Source organism: Myotis nattereri (assembly GCF_964212035.1).
Source record: "Myotis nattereri genome assembly, chromosome: 11".
In the NCBI taxonomy this organism is placed as follows: domain Eukaryota; kingdom Metazoa; phylum Chordata; class Mammalia; order Chiroptera; family Vespertilionidae; genus Myotis; species Myotis nattereri.
The window spans coordinates 11,221,107-11,248,941 of record NC_138086.1 but is presented as its reverse complement, the minus strand read 5'-3'; the positions used below and the strand labels follow the sequence as shown (position 1 = coordinate 11,248,941).

The following is a 27,835-nucleotide window of genomic DNA, read 5'->3' as shown; positions in this document are numbered from 1 at the left end:
GCCTCATTGTCCACAGTTCCTTTCAAGGTGCATGAATTCATGCACTAGGCCCCTAGTATATATATATGAAAGGCTAAGTGACCGTCTGACTGTCAGACCAGTAGCTATGATGCGCAATGACAACCAGGGGGCAGACGCTCAATGCAGGAGCTGCCGAGCTGCAGTGACTTGGCAGCAGCGGTTCTAGGGTGATGCACCCCAGAACCAGAGCAGAGGGAGCCTGATTCTGGGGTGCATCACCAGAGAACTGCCCTCTCGCAATCCTGGACCCCTCGGGGTCCACTCTCCCTAAAAATCAGTATCTCCCTCCTCCTTCCTCTCTGATATCAATAAAAATATACAGATATATATATATTTTAAAAATATATTTTATTGATTTTTTTTTACAGAGAGGAAGGGAGAGAGATAGAGTTAGAAACATTGATGAGAGAGAACATCTATCAGCTGCCTCCTGCACACCCCCTACTGGGGATATGCCCGCAACCAAGGTACATGCCCTTGAGTGGAATCGAACCTGGGATCCTTCAGTCTGCAGGCCAATGCTCTATCCACTGAGCCAAACCGGTCAGGGAAATAAAAATATAATAAAAAAAAATTTCACCCAAAGATACGTTTTTTAAAATATTTATTTATTTATTTACTTATTTATTTATTCTTGTTAGTCCTCACCAAAGTATATTTTCTCATTGATTTTCAGAGAGAGTGGAAGGGAGGGAGAGAGACACACAGAGAGAAATATCTATGTAAGAGAGGCACATCGATTGGTTGACACCCACACACACCCTGACTAGGGTCAGGGATAGAACCTGCAACTGAGGTACGTGTCCTTGACCAGAATCAAGCCAGGGACTTCAGTTTGCCGACACTCAAACCACTGAGCCAAACTGGCTAGGGCTGTTTATTGATTTTTAGAGAGAGGAAAGGGAGAGAGAGAGAAACAACCATGTGAGAGAGAAACATTAATCAGTTGCCTCCTGTAAGCACCCGACTGGAATGGAACCTGCAACCTAGGTATGTGCCCTGACCAGGAATCAAACCTGCAACCTTTTGGTGTATGGGACAACGCTCCAACCAACTGAACCACCCAGCCAGGGCTCTTTACCAGTTTTAAATAGGAAAATAATTTAAAAGCAGAATCTATCTGATCAACTTAGCTTTATTCTGGCGGGGGGAAAAGCCCATGCTTTTATCATAAGGAGAGTAAAGTGGAATAGAAAATTTGAATAAAATACTACTCTTAAAGAAGGGATTATTAGGTTGTGGTTCTAAGCCAAGCTACACATGAGACTATAGGGTAGTGGATGGATGGCTTAAAAAAAAAAGGTACCTATTTCAGAGTCTCAGCCCAGATCTACCAACTTCTGGACCACAGGAAAGGAAACTATCTTTTTTAATGCTCCAACCATCAAATGTATTAACATATATTTAGTTTATAGAGGCTGAATACTAAAACAGAAATTAAACCTAAGGGAAGAAGAAATACTTTTCAATTTTCTTCAACTTCTAAATTCACTTACTATCCTATATAATAAAAACCCAGCGACTGAACAGTGCAACGACCAAAATGACTGGTGGACCAGTCGCTATGACACACACAGACCACCAGGGGGCAGACACTCAATACAGGAGCTGCCCCCTGGTGGTCAGTGCGCTACCACAGTGGGAGCGCAGCTCGGCTGACCGGGATGAATGGTCGCTCCCACTGCGAACCCTGGGCCAATGGGGTTCGGACTGCAATCATCGCCTCCTTGTCCCAGGCTCCTCCTCGCTCCCTGCCGCCTCTTCTGGAGGCCTGCAGGCCACGCAGAGCTGCAACTGGGCTCACAGAGCTGACCCTGAAGGTTGGGAGGCGGGTTCGTGGCCGCTGCAGGACTACTCTGCTGCCTCTCAGTGCTACTATTCCTGGGCCTGGCCTTGACTGGGTCCCCTGGAAAGGTGAGTGCTCCAGCTCCACAGAAGATGCTGGACGAGGGAGCAGCTGCTCAGAGGCTGGATCCACAACTGCTCAGCTGACTGGGATGAGTGGTGCTCCCACAGTGGGCTGATCCCCACAGGCCATGCCCCAACCAGTGCACAAATCCCGTGCACTGAGCCTCTAGTAGATTTTATAATTATGTTAAAAGGCAGAATTATTTTAACTTCCAGATTCATTTTTATAATGTAGACTTGCCAATCTTCCTCTAATTTTAGCTCAGTGGTTAAATTTTTAAATTCATAAGAATTACTATATGTAACTGCATATATTAAATCATATCCTATCTAATCAAGAGGGAATATGCTAATTGACCCTCACGCTGTCGTAAAGATAGCAGTGCCCATGGCCAATAAGGAGGGAATATGCTAATTGACTGCCCCACCCTCAAAGATGGAAGTGTCCACAGCCGATAAGGAGGGAATATGCGAATTGACTGCCCCAACCTCAAAGATGGCGGCACCCAGTGCACTCAGCCCCGCCAGCACACCTGCCTCTGGAGTCCTCCAGTCCTCTAAGTCCCTCAGCCACCCAGGGCCACCCGAGGCTCAGGTAACCAGAGCTGGCCGAGGCTTGCGCTGCCGGCAGTGGCAGCAGCAGAGGTGTGATAGGACGTCGCCATCACCTGATCACTAGGTCACCTCCTGCCCCTGAGGGCTCCTGGACTGTGAGAGGGGGCAGGCCGGGCTGGGGGACCCTCCTCCAGTGCATGAATTTTCATGCACCAGGCCTCTAGTGTTGTTATAGTTTGTAAATGATTTAAGGAATTTTAAAGGGTAGTTTTAACTTTCTACAATTTTTGCCTCTCAAACTTAATTTTTTCTGAGGTGAGATTTCATTACATGTTACACCAGTGATTTTCAACTTTTTAAATCTCATGGCACATACAAAGTAATTATTCAAATCCTGAGGCACACCAAAAAATGTTATACTTTTTGCCAATCAGACAATAACAATAGGTATAATTTTGATTTATTCACACTGGATGGCTATTGTGTTGGCTGTTGTCATTTTTTAATTTGACAATCTAAGGGAAAAGCAGCTAGTGCCTCTGATTAAATAGGTATTGCATGTTTTAAAAATTCTTGCAGCACACTGGTTAAAAATTGGTCTTACACTATGAATAAGAACAACCAACTAAATTTCTTAATTTTTTTTTTTAATTTATTGACTTTTAGGGAGGGAAGGAGGAAGACACAGAGAAATATCAACTCGTTCCATCTATTTATGTATTCATTGGTTGGGGATCAAACACAACCTTAGCTTATCGGGACAACAAGCTCTAACTGTTAAGAATAGGCAGACAGAAAGGGAGAGTCTTGGAGAGGTATCTGGGGCTTAGAGAAAGTGTTAGAAGTGACAAATTGCAAATAGACAATGGAGGAGGCAGACCCCTAGGTGAGCAGGAAGGATTCAGAGCCCTCCAGGATGTGGCTTAACTTGTAGCAGAGCACTTAAATCAGTGGTTCCCAACCCTTTTTTGGCCATGCCCCACCTAAGCATCTCTAAAATCCTGATGCCCCCCTGTGACAAATAATTCTTATTATTCAAAAAGTGAACTCCTATTCACGTGGAGGAAGCCTAAAAGGACATTCGCTTGGTCTAAACAAGCTTCCTAAGTACATGGCATCCATGAGAGAGAAAAATAAAAGAACAAAAGGACAGTTGAAGAATTAAGAAATCACTAAGAAATTGTTAAAAAAATAATATGAAGTGATATGAAAAAATAGCAAGTAAAGTTTCAAAACATAATAGAGAACTGAAATGCATAAATATGTCATAATATATTTATATACCATCTATGTGGCCTCTAGAACCGTAAGAAATGCAAAAACTTCACTGATAAAAACTCATTCTCTAATTGCCCCCTTAAAAATCAAATTGCCCCTCTGTAGGGCATGTGCCCCACACTGGGAACCAATTACCTAGATGAAGGAGCCTTATGGTTTAAAGGCACATTTTTTGAGACATGAGAGAGTAGGTGACTTGCTTGGCTAGGGGCATTCCCCCCTAGCAGTAATAAATCCCGTAAACCCCCAAATATCGGGGCACTCAGTTCAGTTTCGGCAGTTGAGTGGCCCACTCAGGTTCTGTCTGAGTGTATTTCTTTCCTACAAATAAATCCTCTCCTGTTTTAGCTGCCATTTGTTTTCTCTTGTTTGAATTCATTCCTACAAGCAAGACAAGAACTGGGGGCGCAGAGTACTGTGTCTGGCCAGAGAGAACCCCTTGACCACCACTGACTTAATCCGGCCAGGGCAACTGATTAAACTTCTTAATAAACACGTTTAAATAGTTTACTGTGGGGTAGAATGTTTAAAAAATGAAATAAAACAGTCCTGTGTAAATTAATTTTAAGAAATGGTGAAAGCCAAATATATATGAGGTAGAAATAACTCATTTAAAATGTTTGTGGTAGGTTATTCTGAAAACTGCTTAAGGAAAGTTTTATAAAAAGATCACTACAGGCCATATTCCTGGCAGTTGTTTTAACCACGTGATTCTTAGTGTTAAAGAGAAACTATCATGACAGCTTTTACAGCAACCAGGAATTCCTGTAAACTTAATAGTTTCAACTTTTTATTTACAGATGAATAATTATAAAAAAGTGAGGTTTATAAAAAGCATACTGTAAACTAATTTATGAGATATAATTTAAATAACAAATTATTTTTACAGGTGCTGTCATCTTCTAAGTATGGTGAAACAATGTTTCCCCCCTCTTTTTGGTTTCTCATATTAATCCAGTATGTTCTTCTTTACAAGAAAAAAAAATGGCCTGGCCAGTGTGGCTCAGTGGTTGAGCACTGACCCATGAACCAGGAGCTTAAAGTTCAATTCCTGGTCAGGATTGTAGGTTTGATCGCTAGCAGGCAGCTGATCAATGATTCTCATCACTGATACTTCTATCTCCCTCTCCCATCCTTTCTCTGAAATCAATAAAAACATTTTTTTAAAAGAGAAATACAAAAATTAATTTCCCAATTCCAAAAAATAGTTAAAATTAAAATTTCCTTGCCTTTTAAAATAAATTTTCTTTTAAGGGGATTAATTTATTCAAACATAATTATCATGCGTAGCTTAAATACATTATATTCTAACCATAACAAAATTCAGATTGACAAAAATATTCACTGTAATGGAAAAAACAGTTTTCTACATATTCCCCTTAGCTTAATTATTTTGGTTATGTCATTTACTCTTTTTAAAAAGAGCACTTGATATATCAAGTCTTAGTATTATGAATTAAACACTTACCATTAAACACCTCATTAAATTCTCCAGGAGGGGCATGAATGATGAATTTTGCTGCTATACGCACCTAAAATAGAAATGAAGATATAAATGTCCCATAGCATAGGCCTCTATCAAAACAAAAACAAAAAATTCAAAATTATACTATTTTAAAGTTCCATTAAAGATGACTTAAGAAAATTTAAAGATAGTGATACTTCTTTACCCAACCACCTAAAGTTTATTATTGTTTTAATCATTTACTACTATCCTATATGATAAAAGGACAGCAACCAACGGAATAACGATCGGAACGACTGATCGACCAGTCGCTATGAGGTACATTGACCACCTCTCGGTACCTCCCCCCAGCCCGCAGGCTCTGATTGCTGGATGGCCAACAGGGAACCATGGGGGCACCAGGGTGGCTGCGGGGCAGGACTGGGGACTGGTGAGCAGGCAGAAGGCAGACCTCTTGGTCCCTCCCCCCATCCCACAGGCTCCAATAACTGGATGGCCAACGGGGAACCATGGGGAACTGGGGTGAGTGGCAGTGGGGAGGAATTTGGGACTGGCGAGCAGGCTGAAGATGGCCCTGATCGCAGGCTAGCCTAGGGACCCTACCCGCACTCAATTTTGTGCACTGGGCCTCTAGTTATAATCATAATGTATAGGCTGAATGCAGATAAAATATATGAAGGTCAATACAACCTAACTTTGTATTACAGAAGAACAAATAAAGCCTAGTTAGTACAAAGAAGAATAACAAAAATTAGAGCAGAAATAAATGATACAGATAAAATAGAGAAGATCTATAAAACTAAGAGCTATTTCTTTGAAAAGATAAACAAAATTGACAAGACTTTTTATTTTAGTTAGACTCACCAAGAAAAAAAGAGATGACTCACATAAACAAAATCAGAAATGAAAGAGGAACTGTTATAAATGATACCACAGAAATACAAAGGATCATAACAGACTACTATCACCAATTGTAAGCCAAAAAAATCAGACAACTTAGAAGAAATTGGCAATTTCTAAAACAACCTGCCAGGACGGAATCATAATGAAACAGAAAATCTGAACAGTCCAATTACAAGGACATTAAATCAGTAATTAAGAACCTTCCAAAAGAAAAACATTAAGAACCAAACAGCTTCACTGGCAAATTCTACCAAATTTTCTTAAAAACAACAACAAAAAATATATATATATATATAAAATTTTATTGATTTCACAGAGGAACACAGAGAGAGAAAAACATTGATGAAGAGAGAAAATCATTGATCAGATGCCTCTTGCAAGCTCCCTACTGGGGGATCGAGCCTGCAATCCAGGCACGTGCCCTTGATTGGCATCAAACCCAGACCCTACAGTCCACAGGCTGACAGTCTGTCCACTGAGTCAAACCAGCTAGAACCAAACCAGTATTCTTAAAAACAGCTCTGAAACACAGACATTTTCACATTACATGTTAGTTTTTTGGTGCAGTGCATTCACTTCACACACATTGACTTCCTTTCCCCTCACTTGGAAATCATCACTTCCCTTTCTACTTGATTCTGCTCACCTCAAAAACTAGTTTTAGCAGGAGCAAAAGCTAGATTCCAAGCTGCATGGTGGCAATGTACAATTAAAATCTGGTTTTTATCTACTAGTAAGCCAAGACAATCTGCATAGAAGTCTTAACTTTTTTTTAACTTCTACAAATCTCCATTTTTAATAGGCAAACTAATGGAAATGAAATATATTATTTCTTAACTTTCTCAAACCCTTGCCTCTGTTATGTAAAATATTATGTACAATTATTCTCTGAGATAGCTGTTTATTACCCTTACTTTATGAAAGGGAAAATAGAGATCCAGAATGGGAATTTGAATAAAGAAGTCCAAGGCTTTTCACAGAACTGCTTTCCAACACAGCATGGGAAAGGGAACCAAAGAAATCTCTGGGTAAATGCATCTAACTCCACTGCTTCTGCTTCTATTATCGCCACACAACAAAAGCTTTCAATCTACACACCTCCTATCGCACCCTCTCAAGATTAAGATCCATTTTTTCTAACTATTATTGATCTATTAGAAATCTCCATTACAAAGCTTCAAAGACACCTCTCAGACAGTTCTCACCCAAACCCACTCCCCTCTGTTCTTGATAAAATTCCTTCTCCCAGTCAGTCACATGAACAACGATGTCTGTCTCTTCTGAGCAAATCCAATTTTCTTTGATTCTACTCCATTCAGACTCAGTGACTTTGTTCCTAGGTTGTGACAATAGCTGCCCTGCCTGTAGTCACATCTTTCTCTAAAATTCATTTTCTAACCTGGCCACTAGGATTGATATTTTTCAATGTAAATTCTGATCATGTTTGCTTTTTTCTGCTTAAAATCATTTATCTAATGATCCCTCACTGCATGACATGTCAGGATTTCCCATATCTGACAGCTACAAACTGTAACTGTTAAACCACATAAACTTTTAAATAAGACTATGGGTTCAGACTATGGCACCACTGCCCACCACCAGTATGACCACAAGCAAACTCATTTGCAGTAAATAAGACCTTTAGGAAAGTGCTCAACACAGATAAGCACTCAGATAATAGCTATTACACCTTTTTACTCTTTTTGCCACTTTCTAGCTCCTACAACCTATCTACTCTTTTTCTCATCCCACATAAGCACAGTACTTGGAGCCTCACTAATTTATTCCATCTCTCAAACAAGAACTCTTGTCTTTCAGGCTTCCATATTACTGTGTGTGTGTGTGTGTGTGTATACATATATACATATATATATATATATATACATGACACACATATATATATATGATTTGGCCATCTTTTACCTGTGGTGAAATTACAGAGGAGCAAAATATCTTAAAATTTGAAAATTATCAGAAGAAAAGTTCATACAGAAAGGAAAACTCTAAGATCAAGTTATGCTATTAAAAACCTCTTGATGTATTATTTAGCATAGCAATCATTAGCAAATACTTTTTATAAAGGATGAATACTATTGAGATCTGTGGTATAAAGGCCCAAAATTATTTGTGTGTTGGCATCTGGGGAAAACTGGGAGGACCTTGAACGGCCTAACAGCAAGTTCCCCTCCTTACTCTGCTCCTGCAGATAAGGTCCCCCGGCCAGACAAACCTCTTTATCACAGGGAACAGGCATACTTCCTGCTTATGCCTGAATAGCAACCGTCAGAATTATGAAAACAAACCAATCACATCATCTAGGGATGACTCCAGCCTCTTGATATGACAAAGCTGGCCTCCCATGGCTTCTCTGTCCTGGAGTACAATCCCCATGTGGCCCTGCATTGCATGCTGTGTCCCCCCTCCCAGGCTAATAAGCATATGTGACTAATAAACTGCTGTTCATCTCATCTATTCAGTGTCAGGTGGTTTTGAGTTCAGCCATCCAATAACCCCCCATGGCAGGAACCTATCCCTTACCAACGGTGAAGAGGAGGCAGGTAAAACAAGAACTTACTTAAAAGGGGAGCTTGAATTTAAAATATGTAATTGGGGATTAGGAAGCAATGAACTCAGATAAGTAAGCAAATAAATATATATAAAAACCTAAGCAACCGTCCGACTGGTAGCTATGACATGCACTGACCACGAGGGGGGAGACACTCAACGCAGGAGTAGAAACCACAGGCATGGAAACATGGAACAGACTGATGAATCTCAGAGGGAAGGGGGAAGGGGGGAGGGTGAGAAGAGATTAACCAAAGATCTTATATGCATACTAGAGGCCTGGTACATGGATTTGGCAAGGGACCGGTGGGGGGTCCCTTGGCCTGGCCTGTGGGGATCAGGCCGAAACCAGCTCTCCGACACTCCCGAGGGGTCCTGGATTGCAAGAGGGCACAGGCCAGGCCGAGGGACTGCACTGGTGCATGAATCCGTGTACTGGGCCTCTAGTTGTGTGTGTGTGTGTATGTGTGTGTGTACTGTAAATGTTACAAGGGCGTGAGAAAGTTCTTCATAGATCTTTGTTTTTATTTTAGATATAAATTTACAAAAGTGTGTTTATCTAGTTTCCTATTCTCCAATGAATTGGGAGGATAGGAAAAGTTGACAATTACATTTTATTTTTTTAAATATATTTTTATTGATTTCAGAGAGGGAGAGAGAGATAGAAACATCAATGATGAGAGGGAATCATTGATTGGCTGCCTCCTGCACACCCCCTACTGGGGATTGAGCCCGCAACCCAGGCATGTGCCCTTGGCTGGAATCGAACCTGGGGCCCTTCAGACCGCAGACAGATGCTCTATCCACTGAGCCAAACCGGCGAGGGTGACAATTACATTTAAAATAGGGAAGAATCTGAACCTATTTGACAAAGGCTGTGGAAAACAAAGTTCCTTTATAAGAATGAAAAAATTACAAATCAAGTCCTGAAATTCAGAAGCTAAGCAAACCTTTTGAAAAGAGAGCTCTCAAGTTTTTAGTAAATGAATTTTTGTTTAAGAATAAGTACAAGCCCAGCTGGTGTTGCTCAGTGATTGAGCATCGACCTATGAACCAGGAGGTCACAGTTCAATTCTTGGTCAGGGCACACGCCTGGGTGGTGGTGGGCTTATAGGAGGCAGTTGATCAATGATGCTCTCTCATCAAGCTGATCAATGATGCTCTCTCATCATTGGTGCTTCTATCTCTCTCCCCCTCTCTGAAATTAAAAGAAAAATATTTAAAAAAATAAGTACAAGCTTACATCAATAACCTTTTCAGAAGAAAATAATAATTAGGATTTTTAATTATGAGATAATGTAGATTAAACATTTCAAAACCTCCAGACTTATTGGCAACTCTACTGAATGATAAAATAACTCGGAAAAATCTTGTGATGTGAACAAAGTGAAAGAAAATGAATTCCATCCACAGTTTTAGACAAACTTTCCCCACTCTTCTCTACTCCCTGCCCTATAGAGAACCCCTTGCCAGTTCAAAAATTAGAAGATAAAATTAGTTTATTAAGTAGTGAGAAATGGTCTTTGATGGAACAAATTAGAAGGCCTGGAAGTGAAATGGACTTTCTCAAAAATGACATCAGGGTAGCCTGTGATTCTTTCAACCTACTTTAGATCAGAATTCCCACAAATATCAGAAAAAATGTGGACAGAATTCAGTTGTAAATTATTAAATTATTCAGTCAAGGGGAAAACAAGGATATTAATCTTTCAATTTCAGATGAAGTTGATTCCACTATTTTAAAAAAGAATTCCCTGCCTGGCTGGCATAGCTCAGTGGTTGAGCGTCGACCCACAAACTAAAAAAGAATTCCCCATATCTTTTCTGTAGGAAAGAATGTCACCTTATTGACCAAGTTCATTTTGATAAATCCCATAGGAAATTGTTTCCTGCTTTCTACCAAGCACTAGCACTACTTTCTTTTTGTAAATGCTAGGAAACAGTCATTTAGGATCAGAGATGTCTCAGATTGCAGACAGTAAAAAAAGTATTATGTTAATGCTGGGATGCTGCCTGCCACAAATTGTTCCTCATGTGCTGCAGGAAAGAGAGGATGCCTCTCATACAGACCATGCCTGTACCCCGAGCCTACAGAAAAAAATCAGTGCCTCCAGATGAGCAAATAATATTGACAGGTTGGCTGGCATTGGCATGTCATGTTGAATCAAGGCAAACTTTTATCACATTGAGGGAAGATATTAGACACAGTATCCAGAAAGATGACTGCTTGGAGCTAAATCCTGTGGAGGCCTTGTTTTTCTCAAGTTCCAATGTCTTTCTTTCAGTGTTGCAACAGACTTAAATGGAAGAGAAGGCACACTTGGTATAAGAAACTATGACAGGGTGGGCAAACTTTTTGACTCGAGGGCCACAATGGGTTCTTAAACTGGACCGGAGGGCCGGAACAAAAGCATGGATGGAGTGTTTGTGTGAACTAATATAAATTCAAAGTAAACATCATTACATAAAAGGGTACGGTCTTTTTTTTTTTTTAGTTTTATTCATTTCAAACGGGCCAGATCCGGCCCGCGGGCCGTAGTTTGCCCACGGCTGAGCTATGATCAAAATCCTTGATATTATTATGGTATTCATTGATGATCCAGACAAATATCAGTAAGGTATTGAATTGTTGCTCTCAGTCTTGGGTGATCCCTCAGAAAGAATAGTACAACATATCAAGTGTTTACTATCCTATGTTACCTGGACCACAGAATTTGAAAATGTACAATCTTAGGTTAAATCTACACTGCTGAGTAAGACTGAAAAACTTCTGAGGGAAGGAAGCCAGATGCACATTAACTCCACATATAGCTTTCTGCCTTGTAATCCTTGATTCTGTCACTCTTTGCATTAGGGCTACAGAATGCATCTTTCTCAGCAATGCCAAGCTTCACGGTGAAATGGCACAGGTAGAAGTGATTAGGCTATGTTGCCTCTTTAAGATGTGTCTGTTACTGGAAAAGGTGAGCATCTGGCAGTGCTACTTCAACTTTATGATTGCCAGCTACAACATGAAGGAACAACAGGGTGGGAGAATTTTCTATGGCAGCCAATTAATTGTTGCCACCAATTTATAAAAACTGTTGGAAAAATTAATGTTATTTCAACTACCTGTGTTCATAAATTCCCCGAATTGTTTTGATAGACACTGTAAATTGGCAAGATTTTTACAAACACTAAGGTAAAACTTTAGTTCCAGGAGATTTTAAAACTGTATGAAGAAAACTTTAATTCTTTAGCAGGAAGTGGAGTCCTCACCAAAGCAGCTATTAGTATAGTAAGCTGACAAAAATTTAAGACTTTTTAAAAAGCCTTGAGCAACTGAAAAAAAGGGAGGAGATGAAAGTATAAAAAGCAGCCCTAACCAGTTTGGTTCAGTGGATAGAGCGTCAGCCTGCGGACTCAAGGGTCCCAGGTTTGATTCCGGTCAAGGGCATGTACCTTGGTTGCGGGCACATGCCCAGTGGGGAGTGTGCAGGAGGCAACTGATCTATGTTTCTCTCTCATCGATGTTTCTAACTCTCTATCCCTCTCCCCTCCTCTCTGTAAAAAAAAAAAAAAAAAAAAAAATCAATAAAATATATTTTAAAAAAAAGAAAGTATAAAAAGCAGACATACATACCATGAAAAAATAGCCATACGGAATCCAACAGTCCTGCAATCTACAGTAGCCTCAAAGTATACTGCACAGAAAATACACTAAAAATTATTTGTAATTCATCTTAAATTCAAATTTGACCAGGAATCCTATATTTTATCTGAGAACCTAGCCAACAACCCCTCTAATTTCCATATGTTGAACATTATCCCACATAGTTATCTCCTCCTTCACTAAGGCAGAAGACATTAGGGTAGAGATTTCCCAAATCAGGATTCACTGGAAAGCTTTAAAAAGAAAACAAACAAAAAAACAACAGAGGCCATGTTCCATTCCAGACTACTGAATCAATCTTCAGAGGATTAAGACCTAGAAACCTGCCTTTTAGAAATCCCCCCCACCCAGGGTGATTCTGATGGGTAGCCAGATATTACACTGCCTTATAAGGAACTATATGCAAAATCTGAGGTGCTTGGTCTTCTAAGGAAAGGAACCATAGGGTTCACCTGATTCTCAAGGAGTATGATACCACAGGGTCACTGCCTTATAGATGGTTAGTAAAGATAAAAATAGATATTAAGCATTTTTTCACTTTAACAAGATTATTTGACATCGTTTACCTATAACTCCTAAAAACTGTCTATGCTTTTTTGAGAGTTACAAGAATAGAAAAACACTTTTTAAAACTCTATCATATTTAAATAGTTTATGACCAAATGATCACTACTGCATGTCTGTGTTACAGACTAATGTATTTTAACTTGAGTGGTAATCTGTTTTGGTAAGGTTTTAAAAAAAATTTTTTTCATTTTAATTATCATTCTGAATGGTAATTAAAAACTACACCCCCTACCCCCCCCCCAAAAAAAAGCCACCAAAAAACAGGGCCCATATCACTTAATGTTAAACTAGATCATCTACTGAATTCAACATCAATTTTTCTTTAAATATGTTTTTATCATTTATTTAAAATACTGAGAAACCTATGAATCCAAAGGTATTATTCACTATTATAAATAAGCTATTATTTATCTTACATTTTTCCATTTCTTTCTCTCCTCTGAAACATTCCTCTCAGCCCACAAATACTCCTAATTTTTTCTATCTTAGAAGTGTCCCTAAAATGAAACAGCAGGAAAAATTTAATGGTAGTAATATACCCACTTTTCCTATTTTGCTTCATTATCAAATTTTTTTCAAGAATAATTTATACTTACTGTTTTCCTTTCTTATCCTTCAGTCAACATTTATTGAGCACAATTCAGTGAGACTCAATCTTGGTGGCACATTCAAGTCATTTAGAAGGCTTTTTTTTTTTTTAAGGTATATTTTATTGATTTACAGAGAGAGAGATAGGAAGAGAGAGATAGAAACATTAATGCTGAGAGAGAATCATTGAACAGCTGCCTCCTGCACACCCCACACTGGGGATTGAGCCCACAACCTGGGCATGTGCCCAGACCAGAATCAAACAGTGACTTCTGCCAGGCCAAGGCAGGTGCGAGCAGGGTCTGATCGGCCTGCAGACAGCGACCAGCAGCTGGCAGGCCCATCGGATGATCGGGGCTGGGTCCCAGGCTGGGAGGGGAAACTGGGGGTAGGTGGCAGCAACCAACCTCCCGCGGCACCTGGGCCGGGGGATGGGGGAGGGGGTCCTGCAACCTCTTACCTGCTACCTGGGGGTAGGGGTGATGGGGATGGTGGTGCGGTGGGAATGCGGGGTGTCTGCCAAGCTTGCTCTCACTCCCCCTGCTACCCTCCCCAGGACGTGAGGGCTCGCGCACTGGGAAAGCTCCTGCACTCAAGTGCTGGGTGCCTGCGAGGAGCCAGCCTTACACCTGCATGGCCTCTTCCAGGTGAGCTGAAGCGCAGCCGCTGGTCAGGTTCCCCGTGGGTTTGCACAGGAGCCCGCCCTGCGAGGCCGGCTGGGAGAGAGCACGTTGCCTGCCTGGCTTCCATGTGGTGCCACTGGGTGCCCCAGAGGCCACACTGTGCCCTGGCCTGCGCGTCCAGCCACACTAACCACATCTCTGCGTGAGGACTTGGGCGCCGTGACTCAGGTGAAGGGGGGCACGTGGGGGCAAGGGGGCCCAGTGCTGCTCAGGGCCCAGAGGTCAGCTGGGACCTGCCCTTCCACGCCAGATGCTCATGCTTAGATCACCAGCCGGGCATGCATTTCATGCACCAGGTCTCTAGTTTATTTATAAACTCTCCAGTTGATTTTAATGTGCAGCTAGAGTCGAAATTCATTAATCTAATATATGCCAGGCATTCTACTGGTATTACAAAGATGAATAAATCAGAGGTCTGTCCCTAAAGAACACAGGAAATAAGAACATCAGGTAAACACATTAAAATTGGTAAATGTTTTAACAAAGGTAGATACAAATGGCTGAGGCATTAGAGACAGGCCAGGATACAAAAGAAGATGAGGGAAGTCTTTGGGTCTGGTCATGAAGGATGAGTAGTTTACAGTGCAGTCAAGACTGAAAGAAGAGCCCAGCCAACATGGCTCAGTTAGTTAAGCTTTGATCTATGAACTGAGCTTAAGGATCGATTCCTGGTCAGGGCACAAACCCAGTCGGGGGCCTGCAAGAGGCAGCTGATCAACGATTCTCTCCATCATGGATGTTTCTGTATACGTACCGCGCGCTAACCGTTGCGCCACTGGAGCTCCTCATCATTGATGTTTCTATCTCTCCCTCCCTCTCCCGTCCTTTCTAAAATCAATAATATATTAATAATAATAAAAAATAAGACTGAAAGAACATTTCTGGAAGAGGGAAAGCATAGGCACTTTTTAGACCCTGGTAATCTGGCTTTTCTCTCTGTTCCTTGTTCCAAACTCTAGTAAAACTGCTCTCTTAAGGCCACCATTTCTAGTATATGACTCAAATAGCTGGCCTTATGTTTTTCCATCTGTAAAATGAGGATAATAATGAGGCTACTCTGACAATTGTGATTAATACTGGATATACAGTAGTAGATATTTGTCAGCCCTTTCTCTTAAAGTCTTTTCCCAATATTATATTCCTTTTTAATCTCTCTGTAACACTGGCACTGCTCCTTCTGGAAATTCTCTTCAAGTTCTATGACATGAGCATCTACTCTGTGCCAGGTGTTCACTTCTACTTCCAGGGTCATCTCCACACTCACCCCCCCCCTTTTCTTTTTTAAATAAAACGTTATTGTTCAGATTATTACAGTTGTTCCTCTCCCCCCCCCATAGCTACCCTCCACATGGTTCCCACCCCACCCCATGCCCTTACCCCCCCACTGTCCTCATCCATAGGTGTACAATTTTTGTCCAGTCTCTTCCCGCACCCCCCACATCCTCTTCCCCTCAAGAATTGTCAGTCCACTCCCTTTCTATGCCCCTGATTCTATTATATTCACCAGTTTATTTTGTTCATCAGATTTTTTATTCACTTGACTTTTAGATTCACTTGTTGATAGATATGTATTTGCTGTTCATAATTTTTATCTTTACCTTTTTCTTCTTCCTCTTCTTAAAGAATATCTTTCAGCATTTCATATAATGCCGGTTTGGTGGTGATAAACTCCTTTAGCTTTTTCTTATCTGTGAAGCTCTTTATCTCACCTTCAATTCTGAATGATAGCTTTGCTGGATAAAGTAATCTTGGTTGTAGGTTCTTGTTATTCATCACTTTGAATATTTCTTGTCACTCTCTCTTCTGGCCTGCATAGTTTCTGTTGAGAAATCAGCTGACAGTCATATGGGTACTCCCTTGTAGGTAACTAACTGTTTTTCTCTTTCTGCTTTTAATATTCTCTGTCTTTTGCCCTTGGCATTTTAATTACGATGTGTCTTGGTGTGGTCCTCTTTGGATTCCTCTTGTTTGCGGTTCTCTGCGCATCCTGGACTTGTAAGTCTATTTCTTTCAACAGGCAGGGGAAGTTTTCTGTCATTATTTCTTCAAATAGGTTTTCAATATCTTGCTCTCTCTCTTCTTCTGGCACCCTCATAATTCTGATGTTGGTATGCTTGAAGTTGTCCCAAAGGCTCCTTACACTATCTTCATATTTTTGGATTCTTTTTGTTTTTCCGGTTGGGTGTTTTTTGCTTCTTCATATTTCAAATCTTTGACTTAATTCTTGGGGTCCTCTAGTCTGCTGTTGGATCTCTGTATATTATTCTTTATTTCAGTCAGTGAATGCTTAATTTCTAATTGGTCCTTTTTCATATCCTTCAGGGTCTCGCTAAATTTCTCGGAGGTTTCTAGAAGATTCTTGAGTAGTCTTATAACCGTGGTTTTGAACTCTATATTCCATAGTTTGCTTTCCTCCATTTCTTTCATTTGTGATATGTTTCATTTTCTCCGCATTTTTTATGTTCCCCTGTGTTGATAGAGTGGCTTTGTGCACTAGGTGTCTATAGGGCCCAGTGGCTCAGCCTCCCCAATTACCTGAGGTGGACACTCTTGGTGTACCCTTTTTTGGGCTGTGTGCACAGTCTTGTTGTAGTTAAGTTTTGATTGCTGTTGGTATCACTGGGAGGAATTGACCTCCAGGCCAATTGGCTGTGAGGACCAGTTGTATCTACAATGGGAGAACTGCTGTGCTGGAGACACCCTTATGGGGCAGGACTTGTTTCAGTGGGGCTTTGGCTCTCACTGAGTCTGCCCCCTGAGTGTGTCTCTTACAGATGTGAAGAGTTGTAATCTGGTATGGTCTCACTCTGACCACTGTGTACACTGACTCTTGGATCTCCAAGGAGGTGCAAAGTCAGCCACTGCCTGAGGCCACCCAGCAGTAGCTACAGAGAGATCTGCAGATTCCTCTTCTTTGTTTGGGGTTTGGAAGTGCCCAGATGAGGCCCAGCTGTGAAGCAATGCAGGCTGCTGTGGAGCCTTAGGCCTTCTTTTGGAAGCTCTGGGGCTCTCCGACCCAGCTGCAGTTTGTTAGGGTTTTAGATTGCAAAAGGCCAGGCCATTCATAAGCAAAAGACACTGCACACAACTTGGGTGGGGTTATTGGGTGGGGCTGGGTCTCAGGGAATCACTAGGGCTGAGCAAAAGGTAATGGCTGCCCGTCAGCCCTGCCCCAGAAAAGTTCCTGGGTCTCTGCATCCCGTGGCCCCGTGCAGGAACAATGATCTCTAAGAGCACCTCTTAGACTTAGAGAAAGCTGCCCTTGTGTTCCAGCCTGATGCCAGACAGACCCTGTATGAGTCTGGGTCCCCAGAGTCTTGCCCAGAACTGGAGTTCAGAGCAGTTGGGGGCTTGTATCTCCCTCCTGATTGAAAAAGACCCAGTTGCCAGCCTGTTTCACGCACCTCTGTACCTCCACACTTCTGAACCTCCACATCTCTTACCAGTCTCAGTGCACTTTTCTCTTTCCTTCTAGTTGTAGAACTTCCACTCAGCCAGCCTTCCCGTGGTTCTGGATGATACCCATTTTGTCTTTTAGTTGTAGTTTTGATGTGGTTGTGTGAGGCAGCTGCCGGGAACCGGTCCATGCTTGCTGTTTCAAGGGACCTGGCATATATGGCATACTGTTCTTAATATGTTTGCTCACCTTCTTGGCACTATGTGTTTTAACCAAGGTCTCTGAGAAAGGTTGTTTCCCCAGGTAGGGATTTTCCCCTGAAGTTAGGGAGGGAATAAAACGTCTTAAGTAAGTGCCAGGCGGGTAATTAATCACTTTAACTATGAACAATCATGCTTAAGCTACATAATCTTTACTCCCTGGAATGGAGATAAGAAACGCCCTAACCTTTGGAATAGAGATTGATAGGATTGGAATCAACTGGTATAAATACAGATGTAACAAGTCAGAACTGAGGAGACAGAACGAAGACAGAACCTACACACAGAACTTAGAAGACAGAACCTACACAGAACCTACAGACAGAAGAACTTCGCTGGAGAGAACATGGCAAAAGATCCTGGAGTGAACCTGACTACAGAAATTGGCAAGAGAACCTGACTAGAACCTGGACACAGAACCTGGCTGGAGAACCTGGACAGAACCTGGCTGAAGAACCTAGCGAGGGAACATGGCTACAGAACCTGACTGGAGAACCTAGCAAGAGAACATGGACACAGAACCTGGCTGGAGATCCTAGCCAGAACTTCGCTGGAGATCCTGGCTGGAGATCCTGGCTAGGCTGCTGATCAACTGAACGCTGCCTCTGTGTCGTTCCTTCTTCGCCAACTCCGTCCACGCCTTTGGGAACCCCTGGACCTGCTGGGGTTGGACCCTGGGAGGCAGCAAGTTCAGGTGTTTACCTATGCTGCCATCTTGGTTCCTCCATCACCTCCTCCCCTTTTTGTTTCTCTTATTCATAAATGAAAGCATACCCAAAAGTATATACTCTCTGCCCTTTGGACTTTGCTATGTCTAAACCTTTTCTCCTAAAAAGCTTATCCCATCTCATGGCTTTGAGAAAGGACAGTAAGCCTGGACAAGTGGAATAGGGAAAACTGAGACAGCTGAGCAAAATGACAGAGCAATTTAAAGCAGATGTAGAAGGTTACTATCTCCCTAGAAATAATATCTAGGCCTCCATTGTATTTCAGCTCCAGACCCAGAAAAGCAGCAAAACCAGGTGGGCAACACCAGGACCAGTTATAATGACTGACGACCCCCTATCTTGCCATTGACCAATCAATCAGAGGAGACCATGGCCCTGGAGGAGCACACCCAGAAAACGGATGAATATTCTGCTGAAACTCTCTCCTGAGACCCCCCCTAAGATTCCCACCTGCAAAAGAGAGGTAAAGGCTCAAGACAAAGGACCCAGCAAGTGCTCTCTCTCAGAAGTAGCACCTGCCATTCCCTTTCCCCTCTTCTTCAACTTCTTCCCCCACAGGTATGCATCTGCTAAACTCTAAGTGACCCCACAAGACTTGCAACCAGGGGAGCAATGGGCATCAGCAGCTCGTCCCAGGCTAACCCCTGAATCTGATCTCAAGGCCCCCCTTTCTCTGACTTCCCAGAGAGCTAGGGCAGCCCAGCCTAGGCTCTCCTATTGCTTCTTCTATGCTAAGCCCTTTCTTATTTTACATTTCTAGCATTAATAAATGTTCCCTCATAGTCATCTGGCCTGGTGTTGTGAAATTTTTTCCTGCATGAAGCCAGGAACCCACATACTACCAGTTGGACCTAGGCAGACCAGCTAAGGGCCAGGTCCCCTTTCCTGTAACAACTTTAACCTATAAAGAGATTTCCAAATTGATATAGTCTCTGGGCCTGACCACTTTCCAAGCTCCATTTCTACATTTCCATATCTTCTAGGCATGTTCATGTAGACATCCTGCTCGCATCTCAAACACAGTATAACCCAAATCAAATTCACCATTACTCATCCCAGCTGTGCATCCTCTTTCTTGTGTTCTCTAGTTGTGAGTGGTGGTACCACTTTCCAGTCATCCAGATTTCAATGTTAACTGTTATCTCTGATTCTTCCCTTTCCCCTACATTTACTTTCTTTTTTTTTTTTTTTAAATATATTTTATTGATTTTTTACAGAGAGGAAGGGAGAGAGATAGAGAGTTAGAAACATCGATGAGAGAGAAACATCGATCAGCTGCCTCCTGCACATCTCCTACTGGGGATGTGCCCGCAACCCAGGTACATGCCCTTGACCGGAATCGAACCTGGGACCTTTCAGTCCGCAAGCCGACGCTCTATCCACTGAGCCAAACCGGTTTTGGCGACTTTCTAAGTCCTGTTGATTCCAACTCTGAAATCTGTTAGTAATCTTTTTTTTTTTTTTTTTCATCATGTGAAACTACTTTAAGCCGGGTCCTAACACTTAACCTAGCTTCCTCACTGTTCTCACTAGCCCCAATCTGTCCTAGACCTGTGGTTCTCAGACAGGGGCAATTTTGTCCCATAGGAGATACTTTTTATTGTTATGACTACAGGGGTGCTACTGGCATCACATGGACCAAGGATGCTATTAAACATCCTAAAATGCACAGGACAGCCCCAAAAAAGAGTTATCTTGGTCCCAAATGCCAACAGTGCTGAGGCTGAGAAACCCTGTGCTGTTTAACAGCATAATTCACCTCTACATCTTTTATTTGCAAAGTACCTGAGACATAGCTTATATTCCCTACTTTTCTCCATTTTCCTTATTTTTCTTCCAATGTTGTGCTCTTTCACATGACCTTATACCTCAATTGATACCTACCATCCTCCTAGGCAGAAGCAATTTTTCTGTCTCCTGAATTCCCATGAACTTATTACATGTCTAATTCATCTCTGAATCTATAGTCTTGCATCGTGTCTACCAAACAGATGATCAAATCACCAACCTTCACTGAATCTAAAACTTAATCTATGGTGTCATTACTGCTATTCACAAATACTACAACTCTCTTCTCCTTCTGTGATCCTTCTGAAATTAGGCTTTTAGATGTAACTTGCTTCAGTTAATTGAAATCTGAGCAGAAGTATAGTGAATCCAAGTGTGTGTGGGATGGGGGTGGGATGAGCTTTAAAAACCAGTGTGCTAGTCACTACACATTTCCTTCCCACTTCTCTGGGGACTGTGGAAAAAAAGGCTAAGTTTAGATTGAAGCTCTCCAACAGCCTGAAACTACGTGACTTCTGCTCCAGACCTACACTAGACATACACAATATGAGTGAAGAGATGTACAAAGCTCCCACCACCAACTCCCACATGCTAAGATTTTAGGTTGTTTGTTATTGCATTATATCCTTGCTTACCCTGATTCATAATCAATGTAAGATGCATAATTTTATGTACTACTAAAAAAGGGAAAATGCTACCAATTAAATATCATAAGCCACTGAGTGTACAATGCAGCCTTATAACTGAGATCTTAAAAAAAAAAAGAGGAAAATTATGAGCACCAAAATCAATAAAGTATGGTATATTTAGTAAATTAATGAATGTGGAGGTAATTTTCAAAAATTATTTTTTTGCCTTAGCTGGTTTGGCTCAGTAGATAGAGTGTTGGCCTGTGGACTGAGGGGTCCTTGGTTCGATTGCAATCAGGGGCACATGCCCAGGTTGCGGGCTCGATCCCTGGTGGCGGCAGCGGTGGTGGTGGTGGTGGTGGTGGTGTGTGTGTGTGCAGGAGGCAGCTGATCAATGATTCTCTCTCATCATTGATGATTCTGTCTCTCTTTCCCTCTCCCTTCCGCTCTGGAATCAAAAATATATTTTAAAAAATTATTTTCATTTGTTGTCAATAGAAACATTCTGAACTAAAAGTGCAAGAAGTTCTGAGTCATTAGATTCACAATAAAACATGTAAATATCTGTAGTAAGTGGAAGAATGTAAAAATTGTACTTCTAATCTTCAAAATAAAATTTGTAAAATTCTCCTGTTTTGATAACTATAGATGGGTTCTATGCATGAATGTCTTACAATAAATTATTGCTTCAGGCAAGTAGGACTGTAGGTCAGATAAGGAAACCATAAGTTTTCCCATCATGCTTTCAAACTTAAAAATTACTCTGCACTCTCTTCTCTAGTGTTCTTATATCCTATGTTCTCATAATAAAATGCAATGTTCTATGTATATAACTACCCTTATTATTTTCTGTAGAAATGGCTTTCAAATGCACTAAAAACATACTACAAATTTGTTTTAATGTGCAAAGTCTGCAAAACTCCAATAATGTTGCAGCAGCTACCAAGTTTCTGCTTGCTGTAGGAATTTTTACATTTTATTGGTGCAATGATAGAATTCATCCACCAACAGAATATAATTAGGAATGACTATTTTCTACATTAATAGCTTACTAATTGAGTTTAGTTTTTTATTAATAAGAACACTACTCATACATTAATTATGATGGAATATAAAGGCAGCTTATATTGTTTTTACATACAAATAAAATTTGTGAGGCTAAATTATGGTTGCATAGTTAGGGAAAAGCATATAAACTGCTTATAAAGAATATTTAGCATGTGTAAGTGATTTGAACCATAAACAATATCACTACCTTAACTCAAAGTGCACCAGGAATTTCATTGACTATCTGAATCTTTAAAATCTATAGCACTATTTAGAAATAAAAAACTTAGGTACACCAAATGTATCCTCAAAAAATTTGCCTTTATATGCTACTTAAACTTTTCATGAAATTTTTTCTTTTAATTGTCTGAATTCATGATTCCTTTGTTCATTCACTCATTGAGCCACTCTACTCATCACATGCAATATTAATGACAGATGCTAAAGATGACATTATTTCTGCACTTAGGAATCCCAACAGAAAAGACAAGTAAACAAATAACTATTGTTGAAAACTAATGATGTGTTATAGCTTTCAGAAGAGAGATTACATTTGCCATGTGATCTAAGCTAAATCTTGAGGGGACAGACCAGGGAACAGTTCCAACAGTCAAAGCGGTTAAGTCATGAGCAGAGAAAAAGAGCTATAATTTACTGTGTGTTTAGCATATGCCAGGCACCATTTATTTTTGTAGCAACTAAATGGAGAAGGTGCTTCTGCTAACTTCAGAAGAAACTAAGGCTGAGAGATCTATGAAGGACCCAGCAACTGAAAGTTTGGGATTAGAAAAATGACATATTAAAACATTACTTAGATACAGGAAATGAGAGGGATTAGCTTAGAAAATTTATAATAAATGACTAACAGAAGGGAAAGACTAGATATAAGACATTCTCCTAATCCTCCTTTTCCTCCTTTGGCTTTATTTCTTCCTCAACAGAACAGGTACAATCAACTAGCATTCTGTACAATAAAATTTTGTTACTAAACAACAATAGTTAATAGCATAAATAACAAGTTAAATTTAATAGTCTGGTCAACTGAGAGATAATACACCAAAAACTAATATAAATAAATCAATTTTTCAAGCAAGAAATAAATTACTTGTCTAAGACATTTTGATGAGGGGCATGACAAGATTTAGAAACTGATTTTGATTCAGAGCACAATGATAAAAAGTTAAAATATAGCTGAAGTTAAAAACCTGGATGACTGGAATAACAGGAATAGAGAAATAAAGAAAGAAACGAGCAGGAGGAGATAGATTTCTGCCCCCTTTTGTGTAGAGGAAAAGGAGAGGGGAGTTTATGAATTTACTTTCAAGCAGGTTCCATTTAAACACATCTCATTAACTGTCTCCTGTGAACAGGACAGCAGATAAAAATGTGTGCCTAGTGCTCAGGAGAGCAGTATAGGGACGAGTTATGTACCTGAGACACAGCAACAAAAGATATAAAAGTTGAAACTATGGTAGTGAATCAATCACTAATCATTATAGGAAGATGGGAGGGTTTAAGAAAAAAAGTAAAATAAAAAAGATTCCTTTCAACCAATAACTGTCTTTCTTCTGGAGCTTGGAGTGACTTCCTGGATTTTCTCACTTGAAGAGAAGTTTGGGAATGGTTCTTCTCACTTGAGTCACAATTTCGTATAATTTCAAATTCACAAAAATGCTTAACTTTATCCAGGAATGACAAACATAACTGTTTCTGACTTAAACAAAAGTCTATGCAAAAAAATCTGTGGGACACACTACTGCAAATGAACAACTTTAAAGAACATTACTGTGCTTCTTCAGATAACTTATTTCTTATTAACCCAGTGGCAGAAGCTAAAATACATTTTTTTAATTTCATAGAGGTTTCCTCAAAACACAATTTTACATGATTTTAAAAAACTAAGATTTAATTCCAGATTTCTAAAATGCTTCCTACCATAGAGCACATGTGAAACTACACCAGTAATATAAAACTTTTAAATGTGTTAAATAAACTTTGTTCTAAAATGATTACAACACAAATTAAATTTAAAATCCAACACTATTTAATGTTTAGTATTTACAATTTTTGTTAAAAACTATTGTTTGTCCTTTTTCATAATAAGCTGTCAACAAATTAAAAACAAAGAGGCAAACCCAGAAGAGAGTCCCTATCATCAAATGTTTAAGGGAGCAAAATGTCACAAGAGCATCAACTTTGGATTCAGACAAACTCTAGATTAAATAACACCTTTACCACTTCCTTCTTAAATGTCCTTGGGTGAATTACTTAAAGCCTTTGAAGCCTTATTTTACTTATCTGTGAAATGGTAAAAATAAAATACCTCAACCTTACAACAAATTAATGAATGCATTATCTAACTGATGGCATATATCAAGGCATATACCAAGTATCTGATATAATAAAAGGTTAATATGCAAATCGACCAAACAGCAGAATGACCGGTTGCTATGACGCACACTGACCACCAGGGGGCAGATGCTCAATGCAGGAGCTGCCCCCAGCCCACAGGCCTCAATTGCCCCATCAGGGCCTGCTGGCCAACCTCTCAGCCCTTTTCCCCAGCCGGCTGGCAGGCTCCGATGGTGAACGGGGAACTGGGGGTGGGTGGCAGCAGGGGCAAGGTCGGCTGCTGGCAGCTGGGAAAGATGGCCCTGATCACAGGCCAGGCCTAGGGACCATACCCGTGCACGCATTTCATGCACTGGCCTCTAGAGCAGTGATGGCGAACCTTTTGAGCTGGGCCTGTCAGCATTTTGAAAAACCCTAACTTAACTCTGGTGCCGTGTCACATATAGAAATTTTTTGATATTTGCAACCATAGTAAAACGAAGACTTACATTTTTGATATTTATTTTATATATTTAAATGCCATTTAACAAAGAAAAATCAACCAAAAAAATGAGTTCGCGTGTCACCTCTGACACGTGTGTCATAGGTTCGCCATCACTGCTCTAGTGGTACTATATAAGTCTTAACAACTTCCCTTCCTTAGATCTGTAATCAATAATGGGAATTCCAAGAGTTTAAAAGTATTAAAAGCATATTTTGAAAATTACAAAAAAGATGACAGAAAATAACATGATTTAAATATTAGTTTAAAAATGTCACCTTTAAATTCTATTTATGATTCCATACTAAACATCCTCCTCCCAAAAGATTAAAAGAACACTTAGATAATTAAAGTGACAAGAGTGTAAGAATTTCACTTAACCAGTTACGTGAATTTAATTCAAAAGTCTGGTCAGTATTTTTCTTAAATTACTAAATACAGCAATGAAATCTACATGTAAAATATATACAAAATGTTCTTACAAAACTAGAAACAAAAACACGGGGAACAAGCTGGAATTACAACTGAAATACGGAAAGACTTCCTGAATAATCAACAGAAAAGTCACAGGAGAGAACCCTGATACCCAAGGATCAAAGGTGGAGACCGCAGAGACTGATCATCTTTCTTGAATAATTGGTGTTTATTGCATGTAACATTATTATATTTAAAATCGTTTTTCTTGAGAGATTGTTTATTGCATGTAAGATTATATTTAAAATCGTTTTTCTTGAAATAAAAAAAACTGAAAAAAACATGCATGTGAAAACACACACAAAAACACCAAGTCCGTCAAATTAGAATTTTCATTCATTTACTCTTTTTCTTAATGATTGTTTTTAATTTTTTTAAATATATTTTTCATTGCTGATAGTATTACAAATATGTCCCATTTCCCCTCCTTCCCAGGGCCCTACCCAACCCTCCAGTCATTCATTTACTCTTAAAACACTGGGTCGCACAAGCTTAGAGAATAAGACGCACCCCACCGCCTTTCTGGGTGTGCCGGGAGAGTGCCTGATAATAGGGAATCTTGTCATGTAACCGAAAAAGCATGGCTATTTTAGGCTTTTCCAACACATGTCAGGCCTGTATTAACTCCCACACGGAGGACGCTCAGCTAGATTTCCTGCCACTTCCCTAATCACCACGGACGAAACCTGGACTCAAACCATGATCATCTCTCCAACAAACTTGCACTTCATGTTAAACGCGTGTGCGTGGGAGCACACACATTTTCAGTGACCACTACGAGCACCTGCGAAAGCTGCGCAGCAACTCTGCGCATAAAGGGATCTATCCACCTGCCTGCCGGGTCTCTGGGTTATGGAGAATCCCGCTGTTCACCGCTTTCACCCGAAAGCCCAGAGGAAAGAGATTCCCAAAGCTGCAGGTGAGGCTGACGTGCACGCTGACATGAGGAAGGAGACGGGACGTTACACTTGGATACGAGAACACGGGGCATGACCACAGTGGGCGAGGAGAGCGCCCCCTGAGAGTATCCCTAGGCTTATGCTAGGGCTTCTTAACACACCACGACGAGTTCGTGTTTCCTGCTTCCTACACGGCGGCACTGCTTTGGAACGCAAAATAAAATAAAATAAAATAAAATAAAATAAAATAAAAAAGACTGTTCAGTGAAGAGTGGACACTGAACACGGAAGCCGGCGTGCCCGTGTCAGTTACTTCCGAGCCTGGGACACACCGAGGCCCTTTCCCGGGAAACAGCTCAAAACCAGCAGCGCTCCTTCCTTCCCCAGACAACCCTGGGGACGGCGGCGAGGGGGGACTAGTTCCATCATCGGTTCTCCTGGTTCGAACAGACGCCCGAGAACGGAAGTCGTTCCTCTGGTTCCCAGGCTGTCACAGCATTTGAGATGCAGTAACAGGAGTTGCACAACCTCCCCTCTTCGGAAACATTCCCGGCAGGACGACCGGGCGCCAGCAAACCAGCCCCCGGGGGGCTGCTGCCTACCTGGGCAGGGTCCTATTTCTTGTGGGCAATTCCCGCTGAACACGGGAGCTGCGAAGCCTACAGCTAAAGACGAAAAAGGACCGGGGGAAAAAAAAAAAAAAGACGGGGGGCGGGAGAGAAGAGAGGCTTCCACGGGAAAGGGGAGAAGCGTCGAGTACCAGGGAAGGACGCGTTCCGCTTGGGGAAGGCGGATCAGGGCAGCAAGTGGAGGTCTGCTTCCTAAACGAGTCCCCCCGAAACCTCACCCGGCCACATTCGGGCCGGGCCGCCGGCGGGGCACTGCCCTTGGGCCGCCCGCAGGCCGGCACCCACACCCAGGGCAGTCCCCCGCCCACGACGCGGCCCCGGCCCAGGGAGAGGGGCCCCGCACCGCCGCCGCCGCCGCCGCGCGCTCCCGCCCCCATGCTCAGGGCGCACGCCCTATAAGGAGCGGGGCGAACAGGCCGGCAGAGACCTGCCCCGAGGCCGCGGGTGACTGACAGGGGCAGGCACTGGGGCGCAGAGAGGGGGAGGGAGGGCAGCGAGGGCGCAGCCATGCCCTCCCCCGGCAGCCGGACTCCGGGCTGACAGGCCGGGCCCGGCGGGCTCCGGGTCCGACGGGCTCCGCCGCCCGCACCGCTCTTACCTTCTCCTCATCAGACAACTGCTCCTCCAGATCCGCCATTTTCCTCCGGGCTACTAACCGAGGCGGCAGAGGCGGCGGCGGCGGCGGCCACCTGACTTCCCCTCTCAGTGCGGTCCTCCGCGCCGCGCGCCCCCGCCAAGGGAGGGGCCCGCCGCCCAGGCCGCTGCGCACGCGCCCCGGAAGCCCCGCCTCCCCGAGGCCTGTCGGGCGAGCGCCGCGGTGCGCGTGCGCGGAGTCCTCGCGGGGCGGGGGCGGGGAGGAGCTGCCAGAACGCTCCTGCTGCGGGCGAGTGGGCATCCTGACGCTGGGATGCTCTCCCACCGTGGACCATATGGACACAGTCCGCGACAAGTACATTCTGAGCCTTT

General features: G+C 41.9%; 1 protein-coding gene across 1 annotated transcript in view; it reads right to left on the bottom strand.

Annotated features, from left to right (window-relative positions):
* The window catches only part of CAPZA2 (capping actin protein of muscle Z-line subunit alpha 2), a 61,379-nt gene extending 33,775 nt beyond the window's left edge, over positions 1-27,604 (bottom strand). Inside the window, exons 1-2 of the mRNA XM_081102711.1 lie at positions 27,468-27,604; positions 5,231-5,294 (exon numbers count right to left, since the gene is read on the bottom strand). Coding sequence (XP_080958837.1) covers positions 5,231-5,294; positions 27,468-27,506 — 103 coding nt within the window. The 5' untranslated portion in view covers positions 27,507-27,604. The remainder of the gene's footprint in view (positions 1-5,230; positions 5,295-27,467) is intronic.
* Between the last annotated feature and the right edge of the window lie 231 nt (positions 27,605-27,835).